The sequence below is a fragment of the Callorhinchus milii genome, unplaced genomic scaffold (assembly GCF_018977255.1).
Source record: "Callorhinchus milii isolate IMCB2004 unplaced genomic scaffold, IMCB_Cmil_1.0 Scaffold15, whole genome shotgun sequence".
Classification (NCBI taxonomy): Eukaryota; Metazoa; Chordata; class Chondrichthyes; order Chimaeriformes; family Callorhinchidae; genus Callorhinchus; species Callorhinchus milii.
The window spans coordinates 12,505,507-12,516,370 of NW_024704756.1; the positions used below are offsets into that span (position 1 = coordinate 12,505,507).

Genomic DNA, 10,864 nt, shown 5'->3' on the forward strand with positions numbered 1-10,864 from the left:
GGACTTGGACTTGAGAGAGGTGTTGAACTTAAGAGTAATAAGCAGTGCTATGAAGCTTGATTTTAATATAGCAAAGATGAGTATGGAGGGACAGTATTTATTTGCATCTTTGAATATACAATGAGGAATGAAATGGAAATGGCATGAGTAAACTTTTATTTACATTAGGAGCATGGTAAATTGATTAATGTTAACGTAGAGCTGTACAGAACTGACAAACTTTTGCCCCTAAAAGCCATGATGAACGGTAGACAGGAGGAAGACACATACCATGGAAAGCTGGACTATGTGAACAATGGGTCCTTTGTATATTTGCTCACTTATCAATTGAGCAGATGTTGCCTTTCTCAATGTGTGTGAAAGCTGCACAACAAACCTTTGATCAGATGAGGTACAATGAGTTTTTTGCTATTTTCTTTTCATTCTGGGCCCTCGCCATTTGCAACAGTAAAAATAAACTCTACCTTGTGATAGCAAAAATTAATACAATAGCCCTCTGACACCAGATGTTCTCGGGTTTATTTAACAAACTGCAGAAAATATATACTTAATCGTTTCAAATGTTTGCAACCTAAAATTAAGACAAAACATTTTAAAAGAAATGCAACATTTTTCAATTTTAAAAGAACTATACACTACATACAATTTGTTATTTAACAACAACAACAGAATGACATTTGTATTGCGCCTTTCATGTCGGGAGGACGTCCCAAGGTGCTGGACGAACAGAGTTTGGGATTTCAATTCATTATTTAGCGTTTACTTTTTTCATTCTCCAGCAGGGGTCAGACTGAAAGCTAAGATTAGTCTTTTTGTGCAGTCTGATAATTTGTCTGAACATCAGCTGAGATTTAAAAGGTTCCAGTTAGTTGAGTCCGAAACCATAAAGTGAAATCAAAAGTCCATTTAGAAATGGTATAGATTAGTCGCATTACAGCTAGTTAATAATTACACATACAAAAACCAGCAACATGTTTCGGGGGTTAGCAGTGACTGACACATGTAGAAACCCATGCTTAAGGCTTACCTCAGTTCCTTTTTTTTTAACAAAAAGAAATGGACAAAGGTTAGGCATCCCTACATCTCTGTATTACATCAGTCTTAAATGAATTAGTGACCTTAAAATCAGTGCAAATCATCCTGTCTTAAATTCTCGTGAAAATGAAACAATCAAGGTTTGAGAAAAGTTGAAAATGTTCTGACAACATCAGCATACTGAGCATCGTAATACAAGTTATGATCCTGATCTGGATCAAGTTTGTAAAGATACAGTTCACCTGCATGAATATCACTGAGGTTAGCAGTAAAGGTGGATGGATTATACCTAACCCACACTGTGTACCTGTAGTCATCAGAACGGATAGAGTATCCCATGACTTGAATGTCCTTCAGGTCAGGGAGGTCAGAGTTCCACTGAGGTGTATCCGCAGGACGTGGGTATTGGCTGTAGGCAACTGCTTCATGATCAACATACAACACGCTGTAGTTTAAATAGTAGGCAATACTTTGCCCCTCGGTGCACAGCTCAACGTCAAAAGACGTTTCAGGACAGATTGGTGGAAGAGAGAACCCGACTACCTCGCAGAGGGTTGGGAACAGATCCATTAATTCCACATTATCTTCACGTGTTAATTCTGCAAAGAAACCATGCAATAAGTTAATCCGTTACATGATAAAAGTTGCAGTAAATTGGAATTGCTTTTTGAACTTTTTGCACCTTTGTGGCATCTTTTAAAAACCAGGTAGAAATACTTGTGTTTCTGCCTTAAGGTAAAACATGGTAACCTACCTCCAGATGGCTTCCATTCTCTGCTATCAAAGGGATTAATAAATGGAAATATCCTCTCTCCGGGAAGAGCAAAGGGAGAAGTCAAGCCTGGCACATAGAACAGCAAAGGTACACGGGTGGCTACATCAAAGTTGCTGTATTTAGCCCATTCTCCATGTTCTCCCAGTGACCAACCTAAAGAACAAAACAAAAAAAGGGAAAATTGACTTCACAATCTCTGCAAACAATTTTGCATCGATCAGAGTGTGAATATGGCAATGAATCCACAGCAAGCAAAGAGCAGAAATGCATTGATTATAATCACGATAGGTTGTCCTCTTCCAACTGAGGGTTTATGTTTGGGTTCAAATTTGCTACGGTAACAGTCATTATAGATGTTCAAAAATGTATCTGGATGGATCATAGGCCATTGAGCCGGTCAGCACAAGTCTATAGGTTCTTGGCCAACCTTTTAGATAAACCCAGTTTAGAAAAGGGACCTTATGTACATTAATGTTGTATGCCACCTCAATCAATACAGATATAAACAGCACAAGGTCTCCATATAAGCTGCTACTTTACAATCCAAATAAAAACCGATAGGTGATGTGCCACAGCAGCCAATATCTAGAAAATGAGCAATTCAGCTCGTTATATGTGAAAGAAGCTCTACTGAAGCAGGATTATTGAGTGAATTCGATTTATCCTCCCAAAATGAACTGCATATCAGCTTCAACCTAAAATATGTTTAAGACAGTGATGGCTAACATTTGATCTCTGTCGTATAAATATGAAGAAACATTTTAACCTATGCGAAGCCTACTTGTAAACACAGTGCAATTGTAAATATATACATACCATGGTCAGAAGTAAACACGACAATTGTATCATTTGCTAAACCCAGTTCATCCAGAGCAGAGAGTAGTTTGCCAATTTGCACATCGATGTAGGTGACAGCAGCGAAGTAGCTTTGGCGAATAAGTACCTATGAGATGCGAGAGATTAGATGAACAACACAAGCTGTTAACCTTCCTATCTAAACATACCTTGTGATTTCAAGGTTGTTTTTTTCACAGCCCAGATTTTGAAAGATACATTGGGCTGTTCAGTACAGAAATCTTGTTGGTATCTCAAAAGTGAGGATTACTAGGATCAAAGGTGTTAAGTTTTAACTACTCACACACTACACTGATCCTAATAATTCCTGCTATAAAAGGATTATTAGGATCAAGGTAGGTGAGCAGTTAAATCTTAATATCCAAACTAATTCTTTAGATTAAGATAACACATCTGAACCTTGGTTTAGGACACTTAATTCATTAATTGTTGCGCGCACTTGGCTGCCACGTTTCGCCCACAAAATATACAGTCACTTTACAATACATTCTGCAAAGCACTTACAGACATCTCAAGACTTGATAAGGAGCTAAATCAAATGCAAGGATGATGATTATTATGACTTGGTTATTTACAAATGCCATTGAATTGAAGTGGGCAGGAGAATTCCACTTTGTCAAGCAAAAGGGGAGCTTTTCGGTTTTAGAGCTGAAGAGAATGTAAATCGCCAGAACTGGCAGTGAATAGTTCCAAAATGTCCCAGTCTATCACAGGTTTACTTTTCCTACATGCAATGGAGCCGATATGTCCTCATATGGTGTCTCTCTATTTCAAGATAAGGTGATCTTTGAACAGAGATGCATCAATCTAAAGTATAATCTGCAAGTATAAGCCACAAGTGGATTTTTATATTAAAAAATTACCTGGTATTTTTTCCTCACAATTTGAACCTTCTTTATGAATTAGAATTGCACAATACACGTCAATTTAAAATATTAGGGAAAAGCTGGAGTCGTATCCAGCTATAGAGAACGAAATTCAGTATACTCAGAGGTAGAAAACAAGGAAAGGGACACAATATTGACTGTTGAAATTTGCAAGCAATTCTCAATTCTCTGCTAAAATTTTGAAATCTTAAAAGTGAGTCATTTACTTCAGAGTGTGTAAAGACAGCTGCTTTCCCCTTTCAAAAATGAAAATATACAAACCTGAAAGTCATTGGGAATGGGTCCATATGGAAAACTTAAATTTAGTGCCTGCACATCATCTCTTTTTCTTAGATCAGTCCACGGGTTATATGCCACTGGGGGGAGTTTTGGTGGTATTTTGGGATCAGGTGCGAGAGGAATTTCTTCCCGTGGATACAATTTCAAAAATTCCTAAACACAAAATAATATTGCACATAATTTACGAAGCTGGTTTTAAGGAAGTTCCTGGAAATCCAAAAGCAGTTCTGTATACTCACAAAATTATTCTCAGCTCACAGAGTTACCATTCAACATTTAAAATATGCAGCCGCATATACTTTGCAAATGGTAATAGGAACAGCAAAACGGCAATCAAAATGTGAGTTAGAGAATCAACGCAATTCTTATAATTCTATAATTGAAAGATCATACACTGACATTTTCGTCTTACACATCTTTTTCTATTTTAATGCAGGTGGTGTCTAAGGTGTTGAGGTTTCACAAACACACCAAAACTCAAAAGCTGGCAATGGCGTGACATTTTCCAAGATTGGTTTAAATTTATAGTACTAAAAGTTAGAATCAACTCACTGGTGGGTAGAGTGCTCATCATAAGTTATTTAGTCTTCCAAACATGAATGGAAAAAACACACAAATACTGTTTATTGCTGTTTGGACAAGACCGATTTGGTCACTTACCAAACAAATGTTTTACAACATTGGTTTTACATATGGCTCCCTCCCAAATGCACAGGCCTGGATTATACAATTCTATTCTTACCTGAGGATATTTCAGTGGAATGTGTGGTTTATGGTAGCCAACAGCCAAAAAGAAGGGTTGTTTGGTATTGTTCACGCTCTTCATTAACTTAATTGCCTCTTCAGTACTTTGTATATCAGGCAGTGTCTTTTCTGGCATTTCCTCAACGTTAACTGGACAAACCAAGTTAGCATGTTTTTCACCATCGGGGCCTTTGCAGACCTGACCAAACAGAAGCCGAGTTAATAAAGTTATCTATGTAACAATATTCAACAGTAAATGTACCATCACAATTGATATCACTTGAACTATTAACAATTCATTTTTGTGCCTTTCATGCAAGGAAAAAAAAATTACATTTTCAGTGTACTGAAAAAGGAGTGCTTTGCTGGCCATATTACAACAAGTGGAGTGGATACTTAACCATTCATTACCACTGTACACTTACTGGTCTCAAGTGGTCACTTTTAAACCCATTAAAAACAAAGCATTTTGATACAAGAGTCTGTTGGGTAAGAATAATTATTCTAACATCAGAAAATAAATCTCTTTTTGATACCAAAATATGGCCCATTCGTCTATAGAGAAGCTGAGCTAATGTCTTTCATAAGTGCAAAACCAATCAACCAAAGTCTTGAGGACTCTGTCAGCTGAACCACCCCCCTTCTGAGATAGCAATTTGGGACAGGTTGAAAGTGATCAACACCCAGCTCTGGTAAAGCGAAAAGCTAAGCCTACCAGAGATGGTGAAAGCAACCAAAACTTGTTTTCGTGGGAATGGCAGAAAATTGAGGGAAAAGATAATGGAGCAATTTCTGAATTAAAGTTGGGTATCTTGTCTGTATCTGTCATGATCAACGTGTGCAGTTACTTTGTTCCATCTCGCGGCCCGATGCCATTAATGTAGAGTTCCAATTCTTTCATATTGCTACAACCTTCCAGCTACGCAGACCTTCTCAACTTCTGTTAACATGTCACAATTTGGGAATTTGGTCAGTACCTTAGCCCCTTTATATTTCTCCGTTGAAGGATGAAATGGTCGAATAGACCAGCTGTAAGGATAATCATCAGTGTGATTGGACACAATCCCTGAAAGACGAGGAACATTTCAGTTAACAAGGGTCCGCATTATAGAACATTTTGCTTGTCCACAGCAAGGCGGGACCAATTGTTCCTTTGACGCAAGATAGTTTAAAGATACTGTAATATTAAATGATTGATTAACATAGGCTGCAGTCTTACCTGGATGAAAGATTTTTCCTACAGACATGGTTAAGTAACCATTCTCCTTGAAGTACTGAGGAAGTGTGGTGTAGTTCCCAGCATGGACCCTCCAGTAAGACCCATGGTCAAAGAGTCTAGTTGTGTCAGGCCGTCGGCTGGTTAAAAATGATGTCCTGCTGGGTCCGCATAGAGCTTGCTAAAACAGCGTTAAAAAAATAGCCACACTTTATCTCACTTCATAAAATGTGCGTTAACACTCCTCCGGGTAAAACGTTAACCTAATTTAAATAACATTGATTTGCAACCCTCTTCAACTGTACTGCATTGTACATCAATTTTTTTTAAATCCAAGCTGAACTGGGTTCTGTGCTTTCCTTTGCTCTCCCGCATCCAGGCAAAAAGATCTTGAGATATTATCCACAAAAATGTTAATTATACAAAAAAATGTTTAATGCCCATTTCGCCAGCTTTTTTACCTCTTCTAAAAAAAGTCAAACAAGTGCCTTGTAAATAATGAAAATGCTTGTTCTAGTAATCTAGGAAGGTCAGCTGTATCGAATGAAATCACAAAATTATGGCCGTATAAATGCACAGCATACAGCATTTTCACCCGTCAAACACAGAAAGGATGACAACCGCTTACTAACTCACTTACTTGGGCAAATGCGTTTTTGAAAAGAGCACTCCTGGAGGCAAGCTGGTCAATGTTTGGCGATTTCACTATCTGATCTCCGTAACATCCCAGAGTTGTACGGAGATCGTCGGCAACGATGAGGAGCACGTTCGACTTCTCTGCAGAGAAAAGATATGTCAGACCTTCAAATGGGCCTTGATTTAAACATTCAGTTCCTCTGATTGAAGCCTGCAAAAAAAAATGGACTGTTGTAGTTAGCAGCAGCAGCAATCGTTGAGAACATTAATCTCTTCGCCGAACAGTGACATAAAAGGCAATAAAGAAGCTCCTTTATCAATTCATCGTTGTAATCAGGTTGTTTAAATAACTGACTGAAGGGAAGGAAGCAGAGAATTGTTATCGAGAAATCTGCAGATCACTGACAAATGAAGTTAAGTGAGGTCAAATACAATAGATTCATAAAGGAACCACTCAAGTTCCTCTTGGCTAAAGGCTTTAAAGTCATTTGGACTGAAAATCTAGTGCAATTGACAATGGAAGTGAGACTTCCCCCATTCTAATCGTATTACCAAATGTCACTGAGCAAAACACCTACTGAAATGTCAGCCAAGTTGGATTTGGAGATGCGCACAAGATCGGTTTGGATGAAAACGGGTTCTTTGGCTCATCTGACCTCGTCCCTTCAGAACACCCACCCAACAGTCCTCCCATCACAGCATCCGCTTACTGCGAGGTAACCCGAGGCGCGTGCGGTTTACGAAAACCTGCCCAAGGTTTCGTCCTGCCAAGTACCTCCGAGAAAGGCGGAGAAGGCGCGCGTTAAAGTCTTGTTTCGAAACGTGGGTGTGACACCTCTCTGGATTTAAAGTGACGCACATTTTCGCTCACTAATGCAGGTTCCTACACACAAGACACTACACACACACACACACACAATGTCCACACACACACTCACACAATGTCCACACACTTGACAAACCCTGATGTACGTTTCAGGAAACTGGAAAACTCCAAAGGTTACCAGTTTCCCCACTGATCTCTCTCCCACCACTCCCCACCCCCACTCCTCAAGCCCCCTCCCTCACTGTGTGGGTGGGTGTGTGTGTGGGTGGGTGTGTGGGGTGAGGGGTGAGCATTGAGTTAAGGGCCAGGACTGGTCCAGTCCCAGTGAGGACTTGGCTGACCTGTCTTCCGCGTAAAGCCATGATGGGCTGCGCTGGGAGACGCGGAGCCGGAGCTGCAAACGCAGAGCACTGTCACAGCCACAGCCACAGCAGCCAACAGCCTCGGGCACCGTCGGGAAGCCCCGCACAGGGAGCAAAGGGGCAAAGCCATCCCCCGGTGCCAAACAGATCCAGACCGAGCTGAGAGCCTCCAGGGGGACACGAAGCCTCTCATGTGATCAGAGCCCTCCCTCTCCCTCCCCTCTGATTCCGCTCCACCAGGTTCCTGCTGGTCCGACCACACGTCAATCAGCCTCCAGTGCTTTCAACGCTTCACTTTCTCTTTCCTCTCCTGTTGTTGTTATGATGATAATAATAATAATAATAATAATAATAATCCTCGCATTTGATACAGCGCTTTTCGCGTCGGGAGGACGTCCCAAAGCGCTTCACGGAACACGCTGTAATGTGAATTGACCGTATAGTTGTGGGCGAAGGCGGCAGCCGATTGTGCGCAGCGGTGTCCCGCCAACAGTCGTGGATTGAACATGACCGATTTATTATTCTTTTTGTTTTTGGAGGGATTATTATTATTAGGCGGGTGGAGTAAGGAAACTTGCCCGAGTTTTCGCCCTGACCTGCCTGGGATTGAACCCGGGTCTCCCGCTTGCAAAGCGAGTGCTCTAACCACTGAGCTGCAGGACTCCACAACACCTCTCTCTCTCTCTCCCCCTCCCCAAGCCCAGAGAGGTGGAAAAGTATTTACCCACTGAAGGGATGAGTGAGGGGGATTAACCAAATAAACATTGGGAAGTACTCACAGCAACAACATTGATAATAATAATAATAATAATAATAATAATCCTTGCATTTGATAACAGCGCCTTAGCACTCTTGAGGCACAGTCAAACAGATGTGTATTTAGATGGGCTTCCGAAACAGTGAGGAGGGTGATGCAGAGGGATTTCAGAAGAACCTTAAAAGGTGGAGTGAAGTGGCTGGAGTAGGGGTGGGAGCCACTGAGAGCCAAGCCAGGATGGGTGTGCTAGGGTTGCGGAGCCTATAAAAATTATAAAAAGTTATAAATGTTGATTAACTTACCGCAATAATAGGAAGAAAAAAGACTTCTGAGTTGCAATGATACTCGTTCTTTGAAACAGAAATATTAATGTTGATTTCCGACACTTGCCTAAGGGCACCATTAGGTGTTGCTGTTTTTCTGAAGGCCACTTTTAATCTATGCAAACAGCGCTATCAGTATGATAACTTTGTCTTAGGGAAATCCTTTACCACACTATTAGCTTTGTATCCTTCGTGTCACAGATTTCCATATTGACTCTGACAACGTTCCCTCTGAGGGTACTTTGACTTCTTATTTGGAGTCCTGTAGCTCAGTGGTTAGAGCACTCACCGCACAAGCGAGTGACGTGGGTTCGATTCCCGGCAGGGCGAAACCTTGAGCAAGTTTCCTTACTCCACACGCCTTATAATAAGCCCTCAAGAAAAAAAATATTAATAATTCAGTCACTTCAACCCACGATTGTTTGTGGGACACTGCTGTGTGCAATTGGCTGCCGCGTTTCGCCCACACATATACGGTCAATTCACTTTACAGACTATTCTGTCAAGTGCTTTGAGACATCTAGAAGATGTGAAAAGCGCTATAAGCAAATGCAAGGATCATTTTTTTTTTGTACGACTCATGACTGGCGACGTATTGGAGTGTTTGCGAATCACGGACAGCTGAACAACAGATGCAGTGTTATTGTGACAAAAGCGTTGCTACATTTTGTATTTTGTTGTAAATAAAGCGTAAGGGGTTGTGGTTTTCAAGCTCCAGTGCTGGGGTTATGCTGCATTGTCAAGAGGTGTCATCCTTCAGATGAGATATTAAACCAATGTCCCATCTGTCTGTTCAGGTAGTTAATGAAAATAGCTTAGCACTACTCGAAAAAAAGAGAAGGGAGATTCTCCCAGTGTCCAGGCTAATAATCCCCCAGATAAGGTTGTTCATTCAATTCGTTGCTGTTTGCAGGAAATTGTTGGGCACCAATTGACAGCCTAGTTTCCTCACCAAATACATAGTCACTACACTTTACAGGAAATCCTGGGCAGCGATTTGAGACATTCCACCTGATGTGAAATGTCAGCATCATGATGTCTACTCCGGGGTCTCATAGGAACTTTGTTCTTATAAGGAATTGCATCTGAGCAGACTTTCCATGAGTTAAGCGAGTTGATGTATTTTTTCAGTTTACTTGTTAAGGAATCCCGTTAGAAACTGTTGTAACATTAATCCTCATTAACTGCTTTTTAAGAACGCTTGAGATAGCACGGCACATGCCATTGCAAGTTAGAATGTGCAGAATAATTAATTAGGGTTCATTATTTAATGCCTGGGACATATACACAGCGACTGACAAACATAACCAGTTCCAAGGTCATAAAGAAAAGGGAACTGTTGCCAGCTCCTTGAGGGCATCCTCCCGACATGAAAGGCGCTATACAAATGTAATTTTTCTCGTTGATATTGTTGTCGTTGCTGGAATCTTGGCAGAAGTGACGAGGAGTGACATGAAAAATATTTTCACGTCCGCAACTCAGCCTAGTTGTTTAAGTTGGTTTTTTTTAAAAAAAGAGAACTGAAATAAAATATCTGCGGTGCATACAGTAGTGCCAGTGTGTAAATCTGGAACCACAGCCTTCAACAAGGTTTTAGAGCGATGAAACTCGTCTGAAAAATCCACACAATGCAAAGGGCTGAGCAGTTTCACGTCTTGTCTTCAAGGACACCTGAGGCACAAGACAAAGAGAGAGGATCATACATTTGCACAAACACATTCAGGAGGTAATGCTAACACCAGTGAGTGAGTGAGTGAGTGAGTGAGTGAGTGAGTGTGTGAGAGAGTGTGTGAGTGTGAGAGACAGAGAGTAAGTGAGTGCAATATTCAGAATAAGGAACTCAACAGTCAGGTTTGCACTGGGCACAGGCAGTGGAGGTGTCAGCTCCTTCCTTGGACGTGATCCCACCTCACACTGTACAACCAATCTCCTGTTTATACGATGGGGGACTGTCAGTTGATGCATTTTACGATCCGGTGAAATTTCTTTTCCTTAACGAGGTTTTTATTCAGTGCCTTATATGGAAAATGACGCTGGTGGTGGTGTTGGTGTTGGTGGTGGTGTTGTGTATGTGTGTGAGAAAGTGAGTGAGTGTGAGTGAGTGTGTGAGGCTGTGCCCTGAACAGATTAACGTTTGATCTGACAGAGTGGGTCAAGAGCAGTGAAAGG

The 10,864-nt window shown here is 40.9% G+C and overlaps 1 protein-coding gene across 1 annotated transcript; it reads right to left on the reverse strand.

Annotated features, from left to right (window-relative positions):
- Nucleotides 1-499: 499 nt before the first annotated feature.
- Nucleotides 500-7,832, reverse strand: ids (iduronate 2-sulfatase). The gene is made up of 9 exons (XM_007892906.2): nucleotides 7,595-7,832; nucleotides 6,432-6,568; nucleotides 5,795-5,972; nucleotides 5,553-5,641; nucleotides 4,574-4,774; nucleotides 3,814-3,984; nucleotides 2,627-2,753; nucleotides 1,790-1,963; nucleotides 500-1,634 (listed from the first exon to the last, which is right to left on the reverse strand). Exons 1-9 carry the CDS (start codon nucleotides 7,806-7,808, stop codon nucleotides 1,171-1,173), a joined length of 1,755 nt encoding a protein of 584 aa, XP_007891097.1. The 5' UTR covers nucleotides 7,809-7,832; the 3' UTR covers nucleotides 500-1,170.
- Between the last annotated feature and the right edge of the window lie 3,032 nt (nucleotides 7,833-10,864).